Below are 27,163 nucleotides of genomic sequence, written 5' to 3' on the forward strand. Positions count from 1 at the left end.
AGAGCACGCCGCGGGTCTCCGGCACGCTCTTAAAGGGACAGTGGGAGCCTAAATTGGCAAAGGCCTCCCATTGTTCCCTGTCATGCCACACTCCCCATACACTTACCTTTTGGGGGCATGGATGTGACAGGGACCAATCAAAATAGATGTTTAGGCTTATATACTCACCTTTTCCCCTTAGTTCCTTGCCCTATCGTGGTTTCTGTTTCAGTTCCCTTTAGCGCTTGTTGTGTTCAGTTGTGTTCCTTCGTACTTGACCTTGGCTTTGTTTCTGACTACGTTATCTCTTTAACCTTATCTGTTCTGTTTGCCGGCTTGCTGTTTACTGTGTACCAGACCCCGGCTAGTCCTAGTTTACGCTGTCTCTTTGTGCCCTTGACCTAGGATCGCTCCTGACTCTGTATTTCTCTCCTTTACGTCGAGTCCGGCCACTCTAAGGTCCGGTAGACGTATCTCCCCTCTATGTTGTCTTCTGTATAGTTGAATTCTGCGTGTTGGGGTATATTTTCGTTAAACCCTGTCCATTTACCCCCTTTGCCCTGTCACACTCTCCCTGCCACTGGTACCCCTTTACTCACCTGGTCACAGTCACCAGCTGAAAACATTCACCATACACACACAGTCAGGAAACATAGCTTTGCCATAAACACAATGCACAAAGGCCACAGGCAGACCCCCCATACACACAACACACTTCAAGCCGCTACCCCATACACGTACGGTCCCAGACAAAAACACAAACATGCTCACAGAGACATACATTCACACACACAAGGATACTCTCTGTCACACTCTCAGGCACATACATAACTAAACAGTGCATCAATGTGTATATGTGACAGTGTGCATGTATTACAACTCTATTTATTTCACTTTTTTGTTAGTGGGACCTCATGTTTGAGTTTCGCCTAAGGCCTCATTAAGTCTAGAGCTGCCTCTGTATACATATACATCCATACTTATTTTAATTTATACTTGGTGCAGATCTGTGTTTTTTCTTATTTTCTACCTATTGTTTTCCCTTGGACTGTTAGGGTTATTGTAACAGAATCTGCTGCCATTTGAGTGAGCACTGTATCTCCCCCCCTCTCTCTGATTTTTTTTTTTAAAATATATTTTTAGAAAGGAGAAATATGTACTTACATTTATCTATTTTTTTTTAAAGTATCTGCAGGGTCAGTGTTAAACAGAGTGCTGCACATTATGAGCTATACTACCAGGAACAGAAACCCCGATATAAGGCTCTGCACTCGGCACCAGGTACCACCAGGAATCAGGATTCCTGCCTTCCTAACCCAAGCTAAGCATCAGAGAAGGGGGAATAAACAACAGTTTATTTTTCTCCCCTACTAAAGCCAGGGCCGTCTTTAATTTTTAATGGACCCTGGGCAAGCATTTACTTGGGCCCCCCTGACTACATTTAGATACACACAAATACACTACCTGACACACATGCAGATTCACACTGACCGCATATAGATACACACAAGAACATACAGATACACACAGACACTGACACACACACAGATACAAACACTGACATACATGCAGATACAAAGGTACACACACTGACTACATATAGATACACCGACACACACATACAGACACACAGATACACAACCTGACACACATGCAGATATACAGATACAAACACTGACACATACAGATAAACACACAAACACAAATTGACAACATACAGATACAGAGACACATTCTGACAGACATACTGACACAAACAGCCATACTGAAACACACATACACAAAGACATACTGAACCACACAGACATACAGATACACTGACAGACATACTGGCACATATACACACAGACAGATGGACATACAGAAACACACATACACTGACATACATATTGACAAAAAAAGACATACAGAACCACACGGACACTGACAGACTCACACAGACATTCTGTCACACATACACACAGACAGACAGACAGACATACTGAAACACACATACACACAGACACTGACATACACACATACAGACATTTTGACACTCACAGAGAGCCATACTGAAACACACATTCACACTGAACCACACAGACACTGGCAGACTCACACACACAGAGACATACTGACACACTGACACCATCACCCCCCTCCCTCACACCGTCAACCCCCTTTCCCTCTCACCATCACCCCCCTTTCCCTCTCACCATCACCCCCTCTTTCTCTCACCATCACCCCCTCTACCATTCACCATCACCCCCCACACCATCACCTCCCTCTCCGGCTCACCATCACCCCCTCTCCGGCTCACCATCACCCCCTCTCCGTCTCACCATCGCCCCCCTCTCCCTCTCACCATCGCCCCCCTCTCACCATCACCCCCCACACCATCACCCCCATCACCCTCCCACAGCATCACCTCCCTCTCACCATCACCCGTTCTCCTTATCACCATCACCCCTCCCTCTCACTATCACCCCCCTCTCCCACTCACCATCACCCCACACCATTACACCCCACTCTCTCTCCCCATCACCCCCCTCTCCTTTGCACCATCACCCCCTCTCACCATCACCCTTTCTCCCTCTCACCATCAACCCTTTCCTCTCATCACCCCCTCTCCCTCTCATCACTCCCTCTCACCATCACCCCCTTCCTCGCACTATCAACCCCCTCTCCCTCTCATCACCCCCTCACACCATCAGCCCCTCTCCCTCTCACCATCACCTCCCTCCCTCCATCACCATCACCCCCGCCCGCCCTCCCTCACACCATCACCCCCTCTCCCTCTTATCATCACCCCCCTCACACCATCACCCCCTCTCCCTCACACCATCACCCCCTCTCCCTCTCACCATCACCCACTCCCTCTCACCATAACCCCCCTCCCTCCCTCACACCATCACCCTCACTCCCTCACACTATCACCCTCTCACACACAGGATCACCCCTCCCACACAGAGTATCACCCCCCTCACACACACAGCCTCCCCAAACGCACTGTTAGCATCCCCTCACACTGTCACCTCCCCACACATTGTCACCCCTCCCTACACTGTCATCCCCCCCCACACACTGTCAGCCTCTTCATGCATCCACACTCACATTATCTACTCCTAATGCTGTTAATCTCACCCCCTCCAAACTCACCTACCCACATTCTGCCACACTCACCCTGTCACATTAACCCCCCTTAATCCTGTCACACTCGTTCCTCCTACCATGCCACAATTGCCCTGACACACTTACCTCCATTCGCCCTGTCACACTCCCTCATCAAACCATGTCATACTCCCTGTCCCTCATTCTCTCTCACAACCCCCTCCCCCCTGTGTAGCGGTACTTACCCTTTCCAGGGGCTGGCCGGGGGCCTCTGTTCAAGCCGCGCGCGGCTCTGCTGCTGCACGAGCCGCGTGCAGCTCATCCGACGACTGCAACAGGAAGGCGGGCAGTGACCGCGAGAAGCGGTCACGTGTCCCGCCTGACTCTAAGAGCACGCCGCGGGTCTCCGGCACGCTCTTAAAGGGACAGTGGGAGCCTAAATTGGCAAAGGCCTCCCATTGTTCCCTGTCATGCCACACTCCCCATACACTTACCTTTTGGGGGCATGGATGTGACAGGGACCAATCAAAATAGATGTTTAGGCTTATATACTCACCTTTTCCCCTTAGTTCCTTGCCCTATCGTGGTTTCTGTTTCAGTTCCCTTTAGCGCTTGTTGTGTTCAGTTGTGTTCCTTCGTACTTGACCTTGGCTTTGTTTCTGACTACGTTATCTCTTTAACCTTATCTGTTCTGTTTGCCGGCTTGCTGTTTACTGTGTACCAGACCCCGGCTAGTCCTAGTTTACGCTGTCTCTTTGTGCCCTTGACCTAGGATCGCTCCTGACTCTGTATTTCTCTCCTTTACGTCGAGTCCGGCCACTCTAAGGTCCGGTAGACGTATCTCCCCTCTATGTTGTCTTCTGTATAGTTGAATTCTGCGTGTTGGGGTATATTTTCGTTAAACCCTGTCCATTTACCCCCTTTGCCCTGTCACACTCTCCCTGCCACTGGTACCCCTTTACTCACCTGGTCACAGTCACCAGCTGAAAACATTCACCATACACACACAGTCAGGAAACATAGCTTTGCCATAAACACAATGCACAAAGGCCACAGGCAGACCCCCCATACACACAACACACTTCAAGCCGCTACCCCATACACGTACGGTCCCAGACAAAAACACAAACATGCTCACAGAGACATACATTCACACACACAAGGATACTCTCTGTCACACTCTCAGGCACATACATAACTAAACAGTGCATCAATGTGTATATGTGACAGTGTGCATGTATTACAACTCTATTTATTTCACTTTTTTGTTAGTGGGACCTCATGTTTGAGTTTCGCCTAAGGCCTCATTAAGTCTAGAGCTGCCTCTGTATACATATACATCCATACTTATTTTAATTTATACTTGGTGCAGATCTGTGTTTTTTCTTATTTTCTACCTATTGTTTTCCCTTGGACTGTTAGGGTTATTGTAACAGAATCTGCTGCCATTTGAGTGAGCACTGTATCTCCCCCCCTCTCTCTGATTTTTTTTTTTAAAATATATTTTTAGAAAGGAGAAATATGTACTTACATTTATCTATTTTTTTTTAAAGTATCTGCAGGGTCAGTGTTAAACAGAGTGCTGCACATTATGAGCTATACTACCAGGAACAGAAACCCCGATATAAGGCTCTGCACTCGGCACCAGGTACCACCAGGAATCAGGATTCCTGCCTTCCTAACCCAAGCTAAGCATCAGAGAAGGGGGAATAAACAACAGTTTATTTTTCTCCCCTACTAAAGCCAGGGCCGTCTTTAATTTTTAATGGACCCTGGGCAAGCATTTACTTGGGCCCCCCTGACTACATTTAGATACACACAAATACACTACCTGACACACATGCAGATTCACACTGACCGCATATAGATACACACAAGAACATACAGATACACACAGACACTGACACACACACAGATACAAACACTGACATACATGCAGATACAAAGGTACACACACTGACTACATATAGATACACCGACACACACATACAGACACACAGATACACAACCTGACACACATGCAGATATACAGATACAAACACTGACACATACAGATAAACACACAAACACAAATTGACAACATACAGATACAGAGACACATTCTGACAGACATACTGACACAAACAGCCATACTGAAACACACATACACAAAGACATACTGAACCACACAGACATACAGATACACTGACAGACATACTGGCACATATACACACAGACAGATGGACATACAGAAACACACATACACTGACATACATATTGACAAAAAAAGACATACAGAACCACACGGACACTGACAGACTCACACAGACATTCTGTCACACATACACACAGACAGACAGACAGACATACTGAAACACACATACACACAGACACTGACATACACACATACAGACATTTTGACACTCACAGAGAGCCATACTGAAACACACATTCACACTGAACCACACAGACACTGGCAGACTCACACACACAGAGACATACTGACACACTGACAGACCTACTGGCACACATACACACAGACACTGACAGACATACACACATACATACATTTTGACACTCACAGACAGCCATACTGAAACACACATACACACATACATACTGAACCACACAGACACTGACAGACTCACACACACACAGACATACTGACAGACATTCTGGCACACATACACACAGACAGACATACTGAAACACACATACACAAAGACACTGAGAGACAAACACACATACAGACATACTGACACACTGACAGACATTCTGGCACACATACACACAGACAGACAGACATACTGAAACACACATACACACAGACACTGACAGACATACACACATTTTGACACTCACAGCCATACTGAAACATACATACACACATACAGACATTTTGACACTCATAGCCATACTGAAACACACATACACACAGACACTGACAGACATACACACATACAGACATTTTGACACTCACAGACAGCCATACTGAAACACACATACACACATACATACTGAACCACACAGACACTGACAGACACACACACACAGACATACTGACACACTAACAGACATACACACATACATATATACTGACACACACACACTCAGACACTCATGCAAAATTTAATAACCACCCTCCAGTTTCTTACCTTTTCCTGGAGGGTGGCTTCCCTGGGGTCCAGTGGGCTGGCTGGGGTGGCTGGGAGTTAAGCTCTCCCGGCCTGGCCCCCTCCTGAACAGCTGGTCCTCCTTCCTCCCGCGCGGCTCCTTTTTCTGTGGGAGGAAGTGACGCGCGGCTGTCACTTCCTCCCAGTTGGCTGCCGAAAAGCAAGGGCCCGGTCGCGCTGTTAAAGCGCCACAGCGCCCGACCGGGCCACTGCTGACACAGGCCCACCGGGTGGCCCTAAGAGCATGGGCCACCCGATAGGCCCCCATAGTTTGCGGGCAGAGGGCAAACGGAGCAGCTGTCTTGGGCCCCCCAACAGGGACAGGGACCGGGGCAGCTTCCCCGTTTGCCCCGCGTTAAAGACGGCCCTGACTAAAGCCCCCCAAACCCAAATTGCAGCCCCTAACTCCTCTACTACAGCCCCCTAACATCCCTATATCAGCACATTAACCACCAATTGCAGCTCCTATATGCCCCTACAGCCCTAATGCCCCTAACCCCCAATTGCAACCCAAAGCTCCCCAGCATAGCCAAAAACTACCTACTACAGCCCCTATCCCCCTTTACAGCCCCTTTAACCATAGAGCAGACCATATTCCCCCACCACAGCCCCCAACTTCCCTACAACAGTCTCTTATTCCCACTGGAGCCCATATCCCCCAATATTTTCCCTAAGTTCCAAGTGTAGCTCCTATCCACAACTATAATCCCTACCAAATGCAGACTGTATCCCCCACTACAGCCCCAAACCCCACTGCAGCCCTTATAATCAAACAGCAGTTCCTATCCTTACAACAGCCTTCAACCCCACTACTACAGTCCCTTACACCCACTGCAGCCCCTATCTCACACTACAGCCCTACCCCTAAATGTAGACCCTAGAGCCCCTATAATCCAATTCCAGCCCATATCCTCCCCACTACCTGCACTATCCCTCACACTGCACCCCTATCCTCCACTTTTAGCCCTTATCCCCTACAACAACCGCCATTCCCTTACTACAGTCCCAAAATCAACTACAGTCCCTCCCCTCTACAAACCCTCTCCTCCAATTGCAGCCCATACCTCCCACACTACAGCCCCTTTCCCCACTTGCAGCCATCTCCACACTTCAGTCCCTAACCCTAAACGTGCAGCAATGTTTTGTTTGGACAGCAGTGGCTTCCTCTGTGGTATCCTCCCATGAAATCCATTCTTGTTTAGTGTTTTACGTATTGTAGATTCGCTAACAGGGATGTTAGCATTTGCCAGTGACTTTTGTAAGTCTTTAGCTGACACTCTAGGATTCTTCTTCACCTCATTGAGCAGTCTGCGCTGTGCTCTTGCAGTCATCTTTACAGGACGCCCACTCCTAGGGAGAGTAGCAGCAGTGCTGAACTTTCTCCATTTATAGACAATTTGTCTTACCATGGACTGATGAACAGCAAGGCTTTTGGAGATACTTTTAGAACCCTTTCCCGCTTTATGCAAGTCAACAATTCTTAATCGTAGGTCTTCTAAGAGCTCTTTTGTGCGAGGCATCATTCACATCAGGCAATGCTTCTTGTGAATAGACAACCCAGAACTGGTGTGTGTTTTTTATAGGGCAGGGCAGCTGTAACCAACACCTCCAATCTCATTTTATTGATTGGACTCCAGTTGGCTGACATCTCACTCCAATTAGCTCTTGGAGATGTCATTAGTCATACTTTTCCCACCTGAATGTTTACATGGTGTGTTCAATAAAAACATGGCAACATTTCATTCTTTGTGTGTTATTAGTTTAAGCAGACTGTGATTGTCTATTGTTGTGACTTAGATGATGATCAGATCACATTTTATGACCAATTTGTGCAGAAATCCATATCATTCCAAAGGGTTCACTTACTTTTTCTTGCAACTGTATATAGGGAATATTTTATAGGGAATACATGTCATGGATAGTGGAATGATAATTATAACAAAGGAAATAATAATAATGAGAAAAAATAACTGAGAAAATTAGGAAAAAAGATTAGTGGGTAAAACTTGGAGGGGGCGAGGCCTGACTGCCATGCTGAGCGGTCACACATTGCTTGAGCTCCATGCAGCATTGTGTAAATGATCTACTTTGTGGACTTGCAACTCCTGATTTATAAGCCTGAAAGCATCGCAAGGTTCTTGACACTAATAAGAGCAGGATAGCCCTCTTGCATACAAGAATAACTACAGTGGAAACTCCAGCAGTCTTCTTGGTGGCGCAGGCGGCCGATCTCTCAGTCTCTGAATTTCCTGAAGGCAGAATCTCTGTGATTGTGTCCTACTGTCCCACACCCTCTGCCGGTGGGATTTATCACAGTGCACATTTGCCTTGGGTTCAATTGCAGCTTTGTTGGAAGCATTGCTAGGTGCAGCATCCCACCTAAGATGGCGGCTACCACGTGTTAACAAGGCCCACTCCTTCACAGCCTGTCAGGGCTTGATTGCATCTTCAAAGCTCTCTGGGCCAAGCTGGCTAGCATATTACAAAGCCCCACACAAGCAGATACCTTACGACATACCCCAATGACCGCGGAAGTAGGCGTCACACAGGAGGTTGTGTCTTCTAAGCGTTAAGCCTGAAATGGCGTTGATGGCCAAAAAAATCCGTTCATGGTTTCCCCTATCCTCAGCTTCACTGGCTACCTTGGAACTGGCACTTTAACCGACCACACCGGGTCAGTCATTGAAACAGCGCTCTTGGCGGGAAGCATCGGACCAGTTCCATGCCTGTGAGATCGGCTCAGTCAGGGCCGTGTTGTGAGAGGAAGCAAGACTGCCTGCTGGGCCATGAGTTGGAATTATGCAGGCCTCAGACCAATTTGTGGGACTCAGCTCTGCCACTGCCAGTAAAGGGTGTGGGCTGACAGCCTGGTCACTTTTTTGGGGGATACCGTCTCTCCACCTAATGCAAGTCCCAATGTCTTTTCGCTATTGAAATGTATGCTTCTCAATTACCGGTAATATTATTTCATTTTTTTCCCTTACCCTTTTAATTTTATTTTCTTATTTACTTTTCAAATCAATTTATTTTTAAACAGACCATTATATTGCCCTAGTACTATATCCACTATCTTAGCCCTGTTTTTGGTTAATGGACCACTCATAATATGCTCTGAAAATGCTCATGAATGTGCTCAACAGGCTACTGTAATTATGTTTGCACTTGTGTTCTGTTTTCTACAGTGAATTCCTATGTGCATATTATATTCTGAATTTGCCAATGTTTCTTCTTATTTATATTTTGTATTCCTTTTTATTTTATTTTCCATGGGTGGGCTCCAGCCTGTTCCTATTTTGTAGAAAACAAGAACAAACTGATTTGTGCCAAGTATTAATTGAAATAAAAATGGATGTATATGTATATATATATATATATATATATATATATATATATATATACAATAAAACCAAATAGTGATAGAAATAACTTAGATATACTTAAAAAGTCCTAGAGGAAATAGACAATGGCCTTTTTTTCTATAAGCTTTGAGTAGGTGATGTTTTAGTGTAGTTTAGTCAAAAGTCCTCCTTAGCGTTCAAATAAATTAGGTTTTGATTGAGGGAGGGAGTTCTGTAATTGGCATCTGATGTAAAATATAAGCAGAATAGAAAAACCAATAGTGCAACCCAGTATGTTCAATATTTCAATAATGTGAAGAAAAAGAATACACTCAAAAGGATAGAGCCTCCAATCAGCTCTCAGATAAGGCTCTGAGTGGTACAATCCCCACTCAGGGATGAAACTGGAATTTTTCTCTTTGAGTGTTCATAGTGGAAGCAGCATTTGAAAGAATAAAAATGGGATATAGTGCTCACTGTTTCAAACCAATAGAAGTGTGTGGAAAAGTATGAAAATTACTCACAATTTTAAGAGCACCTTATGCTCAATGATATCAGCTTAGGTGGAATGATCCCCACCGAGGATATATATGAGTAGAGGTAGATGTTGTGATCACAACAGGGTCTGGTAACCCTTACGCTGCCATGGACTTATGCACTAACATGTTTCTGCTTCCCTTTGTCTCTGTATAATCCACTGCTGGGCATACTCAATTAACACCAATAAGCATTTAAAGTTTTAATGCGTAATACATCATGTACATATAAAACACAGTTTGACTAGGGGTGTATACATCAGTGGCAACATTAACCAATCATAGGAGTCACAGAACAGAAAGTATAATTTTTCATATAACATTACGTATTGCTGCTAGTTAGTTTCCTGTTAACGCATGCAAGTAACAGTATGAGATTAGGATCCCTCGCAGAGTGATGCTGGGAGTCGGAATATGACGTCATGACGTCATATGAGTTTTGTCATGCCTAGGGCAGCACAAAACCAGGATACACCACTGATGAGACTGACATTCTGTAACATAAAATATATAGCTCTGTATGTCTAGGGGAATATTTACATACATTTTTTTTTATAATTTATTTTTTTTAAATAATTTATTTTCCATCAATACCAACGATATTACAAAACTTGGTGTTGCGGCATCGTTTGTGGTTGGGATTTTATATCTCATCCACATTTTTTGTTATACAATGCTTTCCTATAGGGATTCGGGTGACGCTGAAAGTCTTCACGCATAGCGTGACGTCCAGCGTCAGCTAGGCGAAAATAGCCCGGAAGTCCCTCTCGTGGCTGTCTGGTAGTCAGACACTAGAAGAGGAGTTAACCCTCAAAAGGTAATTATTGCAGTTTCATAAAATCAGTTGAAGTTGTCTGGATGCCTATAGTATCCCTTTAAGCACCATAACCATTACATCTAAGTGTAGTGTGCATACGGCACTCTCCTACTGTTCCTTCAGCTGCCTACGGGGTAGAGAGGAACTGCCGCGCGAGTGACGTGAGAAAGGGAAAGAGCTATTCCCCTTCTCTTCTGAGCACTCCTGCTGCACCACCAACGATACCAGGCTTCACCAGTGCTGCCAACTCCTGTGTGCTGACCCGAGGTTGTGGACTCGGCAGCCTTATGGGAAATCCAGCCCTGTGTAGTGCTGTTATACACTACAATGCATTACTAACAGTATAAGAAAAAGAGGGACATTAGGATAGAAACTAAGGACAGAGAGATTAGAGTCCAAAATAGGGACTGTCCGTCATAAATAAGGACACTTGGGAGGTATCTATGAGGCAAAAAGGCAGTATTGTATGTCCCCCAAATTTTTACAAACAGCACTAACCAGATGTTGGTGTAACAGGATGTTTTTAAGAAGTAGTCACAATCAGAATTTGAACTGAGTTTGATCCTTACAGGAACTGCATGAGAAGTGCAGACTCAGCTCAGCTCACAGTCACGTGACCTGCAGTCATATGACTGTCTGAGCCCAGATCCTCTATTGCTGCAAAACGGGAGGACCTGTGTCTGGTAAGTACCGAATAGGTAAAGGGGGGGGGGGACTGAGTCTGTATTATAAAATATGGGGAGCAAATCACACTGGGAGCTGGACTAAACTATTGTTTTAAGCGCTATGTTCCTCCAATATACTGAAAGGATCTCTGGCTTTATCTTCTGAATGAAAGTAAACAAAACGAAAGTGCTTCTCCTAACTGTTGCTTTATGGATGTGTTTAGGACAATACAGTGCCATAGATATAGTAATCCTATTCACAGCTGATAACAGAGCACAGTTCAGTTTGTTTTTGTATATTTAAACCACATGCTGCAGATGGAATGCTCTGAAATCATGAGTTACCTGCAGAATATCTTTTATCATTGGCCCTGTTTAGAGGAACAAAACAACTCATATTATGAGCAGTACATCATTTACTGCACTCATATATGTGATTATTTAGCGTTAGTCCTTGATGACAGATACCTTTAATTTACTTGTTAGTCTTTAGCTATGCTAAAGGAACACTCATGTTCTTACCTTTTTTTTTTCTTTTTCTCCGCAGTTATGCTATTTGCATGGGGCTGGATTCCAAGGTAGTAAAATGCTTATTTTGCAGCTTTTACTCCAAACAGAGTGGGGGACCTAATTCATAGTGCCCAATAGGGCATATTAAACAGGAAAGGTCCCCACCCTCCAAAGTGTTGGAGTAGCAATTTAAGTTTACTAAAGTGCTGTATGTGCCTTAGTCTGTCATATTTGTGACAGTTTATAAAAGGGCCTGTTTCAATAGAAACCTGCACTTTCATAATTGGTAAGCGGCAGGGGCGCTAAGCTCATTGAGAAGCATAGGAAAGTGTCTCCAGCAGAGGCGTAACTTGAAACCACAGCGAAAATTGCCCTGGTGCCCCCCCATGCATCTCCCCTCGCCCCTCCATGTGTCTCATTCACGCCCCCAAGGTGGGTGAGTGACTGGATTGGGGGAGTTATTGTGGCAGTGTGTGTGGAAGGGTGACTGTGTGTGAGGGTAAGAGATACAGAAACACAGATGCATATACTGACACACACACACACACACACACACACGGATAAACAGACAACACACTGACATCCATGTAGATACCCACAATATAACACATACAGATACATACACAGACACACATGCTGATACACAGATAAACAGTGACAAACATACAGATACATAGGGGCACACACTGACACACATGCTGATACACAAGCAAACAGATACGCATACAGACATGTGCAGAAAAACAGATACGAATGCAGACAAACAGATACACATACGGACAGGCAAACAGATACACACACGCGCAAACTGTAAAACATGCATCATTTAGGTGCAGGAGGTTTTTTTTCCCCTGGGGTCCAGTGGCTGCCTCAGACTGATGAGAGTCAGAACCCTCTTATCCTTCTTCTCCGGCGCTCTCCTCCTGAGCAGCTCTGTTAGCTGGGAGTAAGTGACCGCTTCCTCCCAGCGCTCTGATATTATCACAAAGGGCCAGGTCGCACTCTTAAAGCGCCAGCTCACCAGGCCCGTGTAAATACATTGCTATCGGGTGTCCCTCATGGAGGCCCTGGGGGTATTTCTATGCGGCCAGAGCCCCTCGAGTGACGGGCCTGCGACCACTGTAGTTCTGCCACTGGTCTCCAGCACAGAGGCTTCTCTGTGAGTCTACCCAGGGAAATAGGGGAGGGCTTGCAGAGGCTACAGCTCTTGCCAGTTGTTGTTTATATATATATATATATATATATATCTCCCCACAGAAATAAATACATGAATTGTTAAATTGTTAAAAAAAACAAGCAAAACAAAGTTTCGATATAGTGTTACAAAACATTTCCGTTCAGTTTAACTAACAGCTCCCAATATAATAAATTTATGAATTACCATGGTAACATATCTTTTTGTGTTTTGCTATAACCATGCTCTATTGTTGCATACGTGCTGCCCCTTTGCTCCAGCGCCGTCATTCTGGAGTATGTATCAATGTGTAGATTGTTATTGAAGAGGTATACTATATCTTCTCCAAGAAGTATATTCTGTCCAGATATTGTATACATTGGTATAGCATTTGATACATGTGGTTTACTGTATGCAATATCGTTCTCTTGTTTACTGCTGAACGTGGCCAAATTCAATGAGATCAAGTTCTGTATAGACTGTTGTGCTTGTTGCTGTATTCATTGTGCTGGTTCAGAACCCTATTAACATGGCTTTTATTATCCATAATAATTTTATTGCTGGAGGAAAGCATGAGCAATAGAGATGTCGCGAACAGTTCGCGGGCGAACATATCGGGTTTGCGTTAGCCGCGGCGGGCGAACATATGCGATGTTAGGTCCGCCCCCTATTCGTCATCATTGAGTGACGGAGGTGGGAGGGTCTGGGAGGGAGGGTCTGCTGCTGATTGGCTGGAATGTGTCTGCTGACTGTGAGGTACAGGGTCAAAGTTCACTCAATGATGACGAATAGGGGGCGGACCGAACATCGCATATGTTCGCCCGCCGTGGCGAACGCGAACCCGCTATGTTCGCCAGCGAACATTTGCGAACTGTTCTCGGTGAACTGTTCACGACATCTCTAATGAGCAATCAATCTCTAGTCCATGAATGTAAAACCAAGCTGTGTTTTTTTTTTTTTTTTTTTTATTAGATACAATGAAACTCATCATTCTGGATAATTATGACCAGGCCAGTGAGTGGGCTGCAAAGTACATTAGAAATCGGATAATACACTTCAATCCAAGTCCTGACAAGTACTTTACTTTAGGCCTTCCTACAGGTAAGTGACGTTTCTGTAAACAAACCTCTTCTTGTGATAAAAGTAGCCACTTTTTTTCCCTCTCCTCAGTATTTTTAATTTCACCTGATTATATTTTGTGCAGTAACCATATCTGCAGCCGAAAGATAAAGGGAGGACAAGTCCTGAAGAAGCATATTGCACAATAGCACTTTTATTTCTCCCCCAGAAGCACCATAGACGATACAGAACTTTTAAATTGACCTTGCACCCTGGTTCATGGGCCTTGTAATGCACCTTCTCCACAGAAATAGGCACTACCTAAAACCAAGATACAAGCAAAACACAAATGGGATACGGCTATAAAATCTAAAAAAAACCATAAATAGAACATAGTGCAGTGCAATTTTAACAGGTAATATACGCTGTATACAGGTGCATTCACAAGATATAGACGTATAATGCGCTCAAGGGTGACTCCCCTAATGTAATTGGGGGGCTGAAAATCTCCCTCCGCTGCCCACAGAATTGCAGGAAATCAGGACTCCAGATGGTAGTAAAAAAAAAAGTGGCTTTTATTATAACTCTAATAAAATTATATATAACAGCAGTAGTTGTTGTCTTACACGTTACTTCAGAGACCATAAAAACACAGCAATTACAAATTCTTGTACAGAAATAGCAGTCTAACAATTCCCTCCCCAGAGTCCCTTTAAATAGGGCTAATCCCTGAGTTCATTGGGGGTTCAGAGGGTGTTGTTTCCAATCCCTGATCCTACTGGTTCCATTCTTGCACTGGATCACCTGTAGATCTTCAAGAAAATCATCTCCCATATATCGGCTGGTAATTAGAAATCTGCCGAGAACCGGAAGTGCGTTCTATTGGACCGTTCCACATTCCATTTGTTGAGTGATGTGAGCCACAGAGATCCAAATGGCTGTATACATGCCATAGAGTTCACTGGAGTGATGTGCGGCCTTTAGTGGTAATACAAGATTTAACATTGATGTTAACAAAAACAGAACAGCAAGTATTCAATCTGCTAAAGAGAAAAATTATTAAAGGACCATTATAGTGCCAGAAAAACAAACTCATTTTCCTGGCACTATAGTGTTAATAGGTCCCCCCTTCCGCCGGGCTCTAGGGGGAGGAAGGGGTTAAACTCTTCCCTTTGTCCAGCGCTGGGCTCCCTCAGCGCTGGGGACTCTCCTCCTCCTTCTGACGTCAGCTAAATGCGCATGCGCGGCAAGAGCAGTGCGCGCATTTAGTCAGTCCATAGGAAAGCATTCTCAATGCTTTCCTATGGACGCTGGCATCTTCTCACTGTGAAAATCACAGTGAGAAGCGCCGAAGCGCCTCTAGCGGCTGTCAATGAGACAGCCAATAGAGGCTGGATTTCTCTGAAACTATGTTTACAGCAGGCAGGGTTAATCCTAGATGGACCTGGCACCCAGACCACTTCATTAAGCTGAAGTGGTCTGGGTGCCTATAGTGGTCCTTTATACCATAAATTGATATTTAAACAGAACCCTTAAAAAGAATTAAAGTGCAAGATAATGAACTCATATCTTGTGATTATTGCATAGTATAGAAAATTGTTTTACTTTTACTGATTCACTCTTTTTTGTGTGTGTGTGTGTGTGTGTGTGTGTTTATTTGACATCGCTCTAATAAAAATAATCATTTAAAGTCACAATGGATATATAAAGTGAACTCATTCTGGATGTTCTTTATCATGTTTTGAAAAGCAATTACCTAAAACCACACTAACAAACGGAGCTGTGACGATTCCAAAGACATAGTCTTTATCTTGTAGATTGTGCAAGTGTGTTACATGGATGCTCTCTAACTCCTACACTAAGGATCAGGCGTTAGAACTATGTTTTCTGGTTGCCCCTCACTTGAAAATTCTCTTTTAACCTTGAAAAGTGCTGTTGGTTCAGAATGCTTGGTTTTCTTTTTGGCAGAACTGCCATTTTATAAAGTTAGGCCACATAAGTTTGCCAATAGAAGCTTCACTCTTCCAGTGTTTTTTGGGATTCTATAATATCGCTGTCACAGTGAATTGGCTCTGTCTGTACTTGGTGCCTTCAGAATCGTTTACAATCTTGAATACATATGTGGTGTCTAAATCTTCCACAAAACTGGGACAAAAGATAAACCCAGACCACATCGAGGGAAACAATCCCTCTCCCTAGTTTCTACAAAGCAGTTGAAATATCTTCTGTTATTTTTCTTCTACTGGATACCAAATTGGGCAAACTGATGGTACCCATAAAGTCTATTCCTTCACGGTTCTCTTCACAAGCACAACACATTACCTCTGCAGTAGAGGATGACCCCTGCCAATCTCATAATTACAACAAACCATCCTCAAATAACGGGCAGTTTATCTCTTACCTCTCTCATAGACAGAATAGAGGATTTGGAAAACAGGAGCAGAACAAACAACATATTGTTGGCTTGTCTGACTCTATTAAAAGGACTGCTTTTCACAAATTAGTATCTTAACAGAGTGCATCACTTGGGTCCAAAGCCAAGAAATAATGTGCAAAGACTACGGACAGTTATATTTAGCATTCTCAAATTTCCTGATAAGATCAAGCTCCTGTTGTTGTTTTTTTGCAAATTGGAATATTAAAACTGGAATATGAAAACGTCTCTGCTCAACTAACACAAAACAAGAGCTTGCTTAAAGGTCTCCTCTGTGACATATGTCAAACAAGTAATATATTCCTTTTTTGAAGATCTGACCAGGGCCAACAATTTTGATTGTGCAGAAAACTGTATCCATCGCTCCACACACCTTTCCTTCCAACAGGGGTACACTCCTTAAGGGTCTACAGGTTGAAAGACTTTCTTATTATTGTCAAGAATATTTTTTTTTTTTGCAATGTTTTTATGGTTACCACTGTCACTGTCAAACAGATGTTGCCATGTTTTGTTTTTTTTTTTCTTCCACTTACGCGAACATTTTGTTTATTTTCGGTTTCCTTCTAATTTGTTTGCAGTATTACAACAGGAATTTATTAATGATCATAGCCTACTCTACTTTTTACAAAACTGTATTCCTAACACTATATAGTCCCTCTTCTTTTTTGCTCCCTACCCCAGTCAAGAAAGGGTTAAAACCTGTTTGTTTGTTTTTTGTTGCAAATCCAGGAAAATACTTTGCGGCGAGTGCCTTACACATTAGGCCTTCCCCATAGGAAAGCATTGAAGCAATGCTTTCTTATAGGATTTTTCAAGATGCTGGATACCCAGCGTGGTTTTACGAAATTAAACCAGGTGAAACTGCAGGAAGCGTCTCTAGTGGCTGTCAGGTAGATAACCACTAGAGAGAGTCTTAACTCCTTAATGTTAACATTGCAGTTTCTCTAGACAGGGACGCTGCACCCAGAACACTTCAATTACACAAAGTGGTCTGGGTGCCTATAGTGTCCCTTTTAACTGTTTTTAGTTTTTAGTCCTTTTAACCTGGGGAACCTGTTTTGCTTAGTTTCCAACAAACATTAAGTGTTTTATTTTGGTTTACCAGACAGACATTTTTGTAACGGTATATTTTAGCTCTGTCTTTTAGTCACGTTATTACTTGAGAGATGGTTGTTTCTAAGGGCAAGCCTAATTTCCTCCTTGGGTCACACATCATTCCCATATTTTTTAGATGACAGGTGGTTAAACAGACATCTCTAAATTTGCCAATTTACAACTAGGAACAGTTGTGTTCCTTGAAATGCCATTCAAAATTCTTCACAAAGCCAAATTCACACCTGTCTTTAGGTTTAGAATAAGGCATTCCAATGCAGATAATATTCCAAAATGCTCACACAAGAATGCTAATATGTTGCTTTTGAGGGAGGAAATGCACCCCTATTTTTCTTTTTACATTAAAAAATGTATCACTAGGGGGGCGGGGCCGGACCGCCAGGCTTAACGGACGCAAAATGGAGTAGCTCCTGCAAAAGTCTCCGGTTTTAGCCTCAAAACAACAGCATTAAGCTTATCCGACACCTGGCTGCTGAACCCCGAAGTGAGAGGCCACCCTGGTCCTGAGGAGAGGCTTGCCGAGAGGTTTTAGTCCCTCGGAGGGGCGATCCAAGTCTCACGATGCGGACCGCTCGGGCGGTGAGCGGGGTGGACGGCCACTGCCCAGCTATCCTGCCCACCAGCGGTAAAGCAGAAACCCGGGGCTAGGCGGGTCCGCCCCCTCCCACCCCCCGTGATCCCGGTCCCCACCCTGTGACCCATCGGACCACCATAACGCTGGCGCTCGGAGAGGTGTCAGAGAAGGCCCAGCGCACAGGCAGCTTCCAAAATGGCGGAGACCTCGTGGCAGGCGACCCTGATGACAGCGGGGAGCACTCACCTCTCCTGTGGGCCCATGAACAGCCTAATGACCCAGACAGAGCAGGAACCGGCAGAAAAGGAAAACGAGCCCAAAAGCAGACCTAGAGAAGAACTAGCACGATATGACAGCTTACCTACTAAACCACACTGCACACAGTGAGGGAGCCGAAACACACAGACTGACCACCAATAGTAACCATGATTCCTGGAACCTTACCCAGTCTGATACAAGCGTCGGACCGTTCCACTAATAAAGGGACTGTGAACAATGCAGTGACTGCCGAGCTTCACGTACCAACAGTCATGCTGCACAAAAGCTGGTCTCCTGACAGGCAAACACAGATCCTCGCCTGGCTGACATGGGACTCGCTTGGGGGGGATGCTTCACAGGTTAAACATAAATGCTAGGGCTGTTTCTTAGAGCTGCACATGTTTCTCGCCTGGATGACACAGGGCTCACATGGGGTGGTAATTTTTAGCGTTGAAGCACAATCTCCATAGTTGACGCTGCTTTTATGTTTTATGTTTCACTTTTTACCATGCGTCACAAGCTTGTTTACTTAATGATTTACAATATGCAACTTACATCTTATACTATGAGCACACAAATACTCAAATATGTCACTCGAATGCCCAGCCTTATATGCTTATTACACACTACTGTTGTCGCATAGCCTGCGATTTTCATGTCATATATAGAGATCATATAAATAATATAAAAATATGCTGGTATAACAAATGCCATAACATGTAATACCAATGTTCACCTAATCTACCGGATGTCGCTGTTGTGGCACATGCCGGCTGTTTGTTCATTCCGTGCACAACCAAAATAAAGAATTAAAAAAAAAAAAAATGCATCACTCAAATAGCTAGCTGCCATTGTAAACTGACCCCGTTGTGGACTAGAAGGGCTGGAGAGCACAAATATGTGCGCAAGCTCTGTTGCACTAACCGAAAACAGTTAGTAGGATACTGTATTTTTAAAACATTGGATCATCTCTTCACCCAAGCTTTCATCAGACTGTAAGATTTAACTCAGATTGGTCAGATACCTCACTCCATAAAGATAAGTTTGCATTTGCCCTGTACAAGTACCCTAAAGTAAATCGTGTCATGCACTGACTTTTGTGTGACCATTCTGCTTTAAAATATTTGATAGTACAAACGGGCATTCATTTAGAAAATTTAATAAAACTAGCATTTTTGTAACCCTAATCAATTAAAGACTTGTGACACTTGTTTTAGTGACATTTGCTTTGGAATTTGTAGGCCATTCAATATTGTGAAGACCACACAAGTGTGGTAATAATTGTGTTGATGTATTTAATCCTTACAGGAAGCACACCATTGGGATGTTATAAGAAACTGATCGAGTATCATAAGAATGGAGACATTTCCTTCAAATATGTGAAAACATTCAACATGGATGAATATGTGGGTAAGTTTTTAGTAGAACATTAAATGTGTGCATTTATTTACTAAATGGTGAATTGTAATACAGATTGCAAAATATAGGCCACTCTTAACACAGGGTCCTCATTTGCTGCTAAACTACAAAGCGCAATGTGAGGGTGCACAAACACAGAGAACTGCGTGAGTAAATACTCATTCTTATGCTTCTTGACTAAGCACATGGAAACACCTTGTACTTCTCTACCTGTCCTCTTTGTTGTTGCCAAATTGCATGCCTGATAGATAAACACACAAGTGGGAACTTTGTGCCCTTGCACTCCTTCTGCGGGATGAAATATAAAAGTTTGTCAGGCCATATGTTTCACATGCTTCCTTGAATGTCCCTTGGCTATGATTGAACTCATTCTACTAAGTCCTGCTGCTATATGTGAATGGCATGTATATGCAGACTATGGTCAGGCAGGTTCAATGCCTCACGTCAAATAATCACCTCTTAACAAATATTACATCAAGATAAGACCACAGTTCAAAGCAATAAACGTATTAATTGGTGTTAAAGTTCACTTTGGGAAACATTTTTGTATATTGTGCAATGTTTATTCAATCTACCATTATGCTGTTTTGGATCTGCTCCTGCAGCCCTTATGAAAACAAAAGATTTAATTGGACAGTTGTAATGGAACATGATCAAATAAATAAAACTGATAAGGGTAAGTATCTAGTCAAATATTGAAAAAAAAAACTAATCATACCTATTAGAAGCAGCAATGTTTTACATTGTCAGACAAAAACATTTAGTATCTAGGCACCAAAGCCATTGAGTGAAGATGTAGTGGTTTTGGTACTTGGAGTGTCCATTTAATTGTTCAAATGTCCAATTACGATTTCTACTTCAAAATTGGTCAGTGGTATAAATGTTTATTATGAAGTTCTTCTACAATGATCCGGAACCTTAAAACCATTACAGGTTTATTCACTGAAGTGATAATTGCTGGGAATTCAAAGTGAATTTCAAATTTAAGGACAATGTAGCTGTCCAAGGGAATTTTTCCAGTACGGCTGTTTTGGCCTTAAATTTCAAACTCCCTTTCAATTCCCATCAATTCTCACTCTAGTGAATAACCCTGTTAATGGGTCTACCCGAAAGCAGGAACCCAGACATTGTCTTATATATAGAAAGATTTCCAACAATAAGAAGTGAACGTTCCTTCACCATATAGCACGACATTGAAAATGTAATTTTGCAGGCCTTCCCAGAGATCATCCAGAGAGTTATCACTCTTTTATGTGGAATAACTTCTTCAAGCACATTGACATCTGTCCAGAAAACGCACATATATTGGATGGAAATGCTCCTGACTTGGCAGCCGAGTGTGACTTGTTTGAAGAGAAAATCCGTGAGGCTGGACGGATTGAACTCTTTGTTGGAGGCAAGTTAATTAAACCCATGAAATGATTTATTTTGAGTGTATTGTGCTCTATAATATGTTTTGTTAGTAATGAAAGTAGATCACTATTCTGGAATTGAACGACAGCAGTGTCTCCTGACCTCACATTTAGTAAAGACTTCAATACCTATAACTTAAAACTTCAGAGTCAATAGCAAGATCATCAAAAAACTTACTAATAGGCATGTTTCATTTGTTGAATGAAAAACCCCACCAGCACTACTGACCACACATACAAGCCAGGTGGATTTATAAGTGTCATTAGCAATACCAACCTGTACAATTGTCCTATTGCATAGGCCAGGAAAGGAACCTACAGTGAGCAAAGTATTCTTTTAGGACATGGAATGTTACTTTATAATAAAAATGGTTTTGTGTTTCTTTTTTGTTGTTGCTTTTCTCTCGTCTATTATTGGTTTCCTCAAATTTCATTGTGTTTGACTTGTGTTAATGCTAGTGTGTAGTCATTGTTTCTTACACATATCTACTATCGCATAAATTTTTTCTCAAGGTATTGGTCCTGATGGTCACATAGCCTTCAACGAGCCCGGATCAAGCTTAGTATCCAGAACCAGAGTGAAGACCCTAGCTATGGACACTATATTGGCCAATGCTCGCTTCTTTGATGGAAATCTCTCCAAAGTGCCAACTATGGCTTTGACTGTTGGCGTTGGAACAGTTATGGATTCCAAAGAGGTGTGCATGTGAAGTAAACGTGTCACTTGATTGGTGCTTAGGGCAGAGTAAAGCATATCAACTTGAGATACATATATCTGTGTGTTGTTAAATAGTAGAAGAATTTATATCCTAGTCCTGTTTTCATTCCTCCAGGTTATGATTCTCATTACTGGGGCCCACAAAGCCTTTGCCCTTTATAAAGCCATTGAGGAAGGGGTTAATCACATGTGGACTGTGTCTGCCTTCCAGCAACACCCCAATACTGTATTTGTCTGCGATGAGGATGCAACATTAGAGCTTCGTGTGAAGACTGTGAAATATTTTAAAGGTATTCTTTAAGCAGGGTTAAAACTTATATTACAGCTGATGTTGAATTACTTTTTATAGTACTATATATTTTTTTGTAATTTTTTTTTTAGAGAGAATAATACTTATCATTATTACAGATGATCTCTGCTAATCCAGTGCTTACCCATAGTTAAGCATTGAGGTATTGGCAATCGGTACGCTATGCCGGTACGCTATGCTGGGAAGTGCATGGGGAGCGTTTAGCGTCTTCATGAAGATACTGAATGACGGTCTTGCAAAGATTGTAGGGCTGCACCAGGAAGGGCCTCTACTGATGGAGTGTCTTGGAGATAAATCTGAACATTTTCTCCCAAAAGGCATCATTTACAATTGTCATATTGCAGTGACCGTCTCTTTGCAACAGAACTACTATATTCAGCTGTACTTCTATGCTACTAGAACCTAGCAACATACAGATAGAAACCATAATCATGGGTTCTGCATTAAATGCGTGCACAGCCATCCCCTCCCACGATTCTATATATGGGTCTCCAAAATAGTTAGTGTGTATCTGCACTGTAGCCATTGAGTTGGGAGGTGAACGTAGGGGCATGTACTGTGTCGGCAAACTTTGTACTAGGATACATATATACTAATCTACATAATGATTTTCAAGCAATTGATTACATTTTAGATCTTACCAAAATTAGACTTTATCATACCACATCTGCTTGTGACAGGTCAACATACCATAATTTTCTGCATGAGTGATTTTTTTTTTGTTTTTGTTGTTGAAGTGCAAATTTTATTTTTGCATTAAAGGGAAACTCCAGTGCCAGGAAAACGATCCGTTTTCCTGGCACTGGAGGGTCCCTCTCCCTCCCACCCCCCAATCCCCAGTTGCTGAAGGGGTGAAAACCCCTTCAGTGACTTACCAGAGGCAGTGACAGGTCCCACGTCGCTGCCTGCTCCTCCCCTGCCGCTCCTCCTTCTGCTTACGTCGGCCGGTGGGCGAGACTGATCTCGCCCGCCGGCCGAGGAGACCTAATGCGCATGCGCGGCAATGCCGCGCATGCGCATTAGCGCACCCCATAGAAAAGCATTGAAAATTAATTTCAATGCTTCCCTATGGGGAATAGAGCGACGCTGGAGGTCCTCACACAGCGTGAGGACGTCCAGCGACGCTCTAGAACAGAAAACCTGTGCTATAGAGCAGGAAGTGTCCTCTAGTGGCTGTCTAATAGACAGCCACTAGGGGAGGACTTAACCCTGAAAGGTAATTATTGCAGTTTAAAAAAAACTGCAATAATTACACTTGCAGGGTTAAGGGTAGTGGGAGTTGGCACCCAGACCACTCCAATGAGCAGAAGTGGTCTGGGTGCCTGGAGTGTCCCTTTAATTTTCTTTGGCTACTAGGCATGACTTTTCATGCCAACACGCTTTACTCAACATTAAAACACAGATGCATTTCTTGCCACTGAAACTGTTAACCAAACTGCATCACTTCCACTGCAGCATTATGAGTCTGTTGATGCTTACGAACAATTCTTCAATCAAAGTTTCAGATTAGAAGACAGCAAGGACTCTTACTTGGTAAACTCAGTCATGTTAAATAGGCTGCTGATATTGAGTATTTGGGACTTGTTTACAGTTTTAAAACTCTGTTAGTACTGCAACACAAGTTACTGATTAGGTAGAACACTGCAGAAATACATGCAGATTATGAAAAATAATGTATTTAATTGTACACTGTAACTCGAATTGTCCATTCATTCATATTTTTCCAAACATACTCTAGAGCCCCACCTGCTGGTCTTTATTAAAGGGATTCTCTAGTGCCAGGAAAACAAACCTGTGAAAGCCCCTTACGTAAATCCAGCGCCGATGTCCCTCGCCCTCGGTCAGGCACTGCCCACGTTCCTCCACCGCCATCAGACCTCCCCATTGGAAAGCATTATTCAATGGGGAAAAAACAAAAGTACGTTAGAATTCCGGAATCGGAAATGTTTTACATTGCAGCACTAAGTGCAAATGGGTCACAGCACCCAGACTACTTCAGTTAGCTGAACTGGTCTGGGTCTACCGTGCGGCAAAGGTTCATAAAATCCTCAATGCTTCTTTAAAATAAGCATTGGATTGGCCCATGCCAGAGGATAGACACCTCTTCGAAAACATCTCGAGAGTTAAAAAAGGTTTGTAAAAAAACACTTTTTATATATATATATATATATTTTCGGGGGGAGAGGGGGGATTGAGAGGGGAAGGGGTCTGAATCTATGTAGGGAGAGAGGCACTATAGTGTTAGAAATACAGGTTTGTGTTCCTCACGATATAGTATTCCTTTAACCCTGCCATGTAAAAGAGAATTGCTGAAATTATTCAACACACTGGCATAATTGCCATGTGGGCATCAAATAGAAAATGGATATTGATGCATAATTGCCATGTGGGCATCAAATGGAAAATTTAAAATATTATATAATTAGCCCTTGTTTTCCTACTTAAAACCATGGCAGCATTAACGAATAGGTAGCTGTGCCCTTTTGATCAGGAAAATAGAAAATTGAATATTTCAGCAGTTCTCTTTTACAGCTTAAACTGTGGCCAGCATTAAAGGGACACTCCAGTGCCAGGAAAACAATCCGTTTTCCTGGCACTGCAGGTCCCCTCTCCCTCCCACCCCCATCCCAGGTTGCTGAAGGGGTTGAAACCATTTCAGTGACTTACCTTTTATCCAACGCCGATATCCCTCGGCGCTGGTTCAGGGTCCGCCCACGCTCCTCCCCCCGCCAACGTCATCCGGCGGGGGAGACCTAATGCGCATGTGCGGCCGGCGGCGGGGGAGACCTAATGCGAATGCCGCGCACGAGCATTAGATCTCCCCATAGGAAAGCATTGAAAGATGCTTTCCTATGGGGATTTCAGCGACGCTGGAGGTCCTCACATTGCGTGAGGACGTCCAGCAATGCTATAGCACAGAATCTGTGCTATAAACCAGGAAGTGCCCTCTAGTGGCTGTCTACTAGACAGCCACTAGAGGAGGAGTTAAACCTGCAAGGTAAATATTGCAGTTTATGAAAACTGCAATATTTACAGTTGCAGGGTAAAGGGTAGTGGGAGTTGGCACCCAGACCACTCCAATGGGCAGAAGTGGTCTGGGTGCCTGGAGTGTCCCTTTTAAAGGAATACTAGAGCGTTAGGAATACAAACCTGTATATCTAACACTATAGTGCCCCTCTCCCTAGATAGATTTTGACCCGCCTCTCGAAAATATAAAAAATGGGTTTTACATACCTTTTTCAACATTCACGATGTCTTCGAAGAGGTGTTGATACTCTGGCATGGGCCAATCCAATGCTTATCATAAAAAAGCATTGAGGATTTTATAAACATGTGCCGCAAAGCATTGAATTTAAGGGTTTCCTTTGAGCTGCAAGGTCACAGGAGTTTTACTCAGTCAGTGTAGCAGACGTTAAATTGGCAATGTTTTACATTGCAGGGGATAAATGACAGGACCACTACACCCAGGACACTTCATCTTTGAGACAAAGTGGTCTGGGTGACTTTAGTGGTCGTTTAATGACATTAGGTAATTCTGCCATGAATGATTAAGGAATATGTGGAAAAACTGATACAAAAAGTACTGTGACATTCTTCTACACATCATGTAACCACGATTTCTCGACTGCTATATCTCTTCACAGGCCTTATGCATGTTCACAACAAACTGATAGATCCTCTCTACAGTATGAAGAAAGAAGGGGAAGATGCTGCACATACAGCAAAGAAACCATACAGTGACTGAACTAAAACATACGCGTACAATGCCAATAAAGTGGAAATGAGACGACAGAATTGACCTCTTTGAGGACAAAGGGACCTATCTTCATAGTGCCATCACCTTGGGCTTGTGGGAAGGACACAAATATGACTATTTAAAGGGAATCAACTGTACAGGAAAATACAAGTCTTTAAATGTTTTGCAATTTCTTATAGTCTTTGTAGCAAAATACATTTCAGATTTATGCACTTTTATTGATCTGGCTTCTAATCGGAGACTATTTTTTTTGTTAAAAAATAAATAAAAAATAGATAAATAATCCTGTATGGTATTACGTTAATAACTGGATTTATCAGTTTAGCGAATTTAGCAGTATTTTATTTTTTTGTAAATTCGAATTTTTGTTGGAGTCCAGCGTGATAAAATAACAAAGACAAAACAGTAGAAAAGGACGCGCAGGTCCCCATACATAAGTGTTTTACATTTTGTTAGCCATGCGTGGATATAGAAAGGTGTACAAAAATAAACCCGGACATGCAGGTCAAACAAAAAAACTTTTGAAAGGAATTAAAACAACTTATTATTATTATTATTATTATTATTAATATAGCGCCAGCAAATTCCATAGCGCTGTACAATGGGTTGACTAACCGACACGTAATTGTAACTAGACAAGTGGACGCACATGAACAGAGGGGTTGAGAGCCTTTCTTAATGAGCTTACATGCTAGAGGGAGTGGGGTATAGTGACACAAAGTGTATAAGTAGGTTGCTAGAAAAGTATTCATTGAGGACTTGATACACGTGTCTGATTTTTTTTTTTAAGGAGTGAAGACTGGGTGAAAGTCTAACCAAAAAGGGAAGGGACTTCCATAGAAAAAGGT

The 27,163-nt window shown here is 43.1% G+C and overlaps 1 protein-coding gene across 1 annotated transcript; it reads left to right on the top strand.

Annotated features, from left to right (window-relative positions):
• The first annotated feature begins 11,518 nt into the window (after positions 1–11,518).
• GNPDA1 (glucosamine-6-phosphate deaminase 1) lies at positions 11,519–26,533 on the top strand. Its single transcript, XM_063445249.1, has 7 exons — positions 11,519–11,595; positions 14,234–14,362; positions 20,008–20,109; positions 21,332–21,514; positions 22,044–22,228; positions 22,364–22,538; positions 26,203–26,533. Exons 2-7 carry the CDS (start codon positions 14,239–14,241, stop codon positions 26,301–26,303), a joined length of 870 nt encoding a protein of 289 aa, XP_063301319.1. The 5' UTR covers positions 11,519–11,595; positions 14,234–14,238; the 3' UTR covers positions 26,304–26,533.
• The last annotated feature ends 630 nt before the right edge of the window (positions 26,534–27,163 follow it).

The sequence above is a fragment of the Pelobates fuscus genome, chromosome 3 (assembly GCF_036172605.1).
Source record: "Pelobates fuscus isolate aPelFus1 chromosome 3, aPelFus1.pri, whole genome shotgun sequence".
NCBI classification, from domain to species: Eukaryota; Metazoa; Chordata; class Amphibia; order Anura; family Pelobatidae; genus Pelobates; species Pelobates fuscus.

What these genes read in the sequence shown, in the direction of transcription:
- GNPDA1 (XM_063445249.1), top strand. Translation starts at nt 14,239, where the DNA reads ATGAAACTCATCATTCTGGATAATTATGACCAGGCCAGTGAGTGGGCT. An exon ending in CAACATGGATGAATATGTGG is followed by an intron (nt 20,110 to 21,331) that starts GTAAGTTTTTAG and finishes GTAATTTTGCAG; the next exon opens with GCCTTCCCAGAGATCATCCA. An exon ending in GACTGTGAAATATTTTAAAG is followed by an intron (nt 22,539 to 26,202) that starts GTATTCTTTAAG and finishes ATCTCTTCACAG; the next exon opens with GCCTTATGCATGTTCACAAC.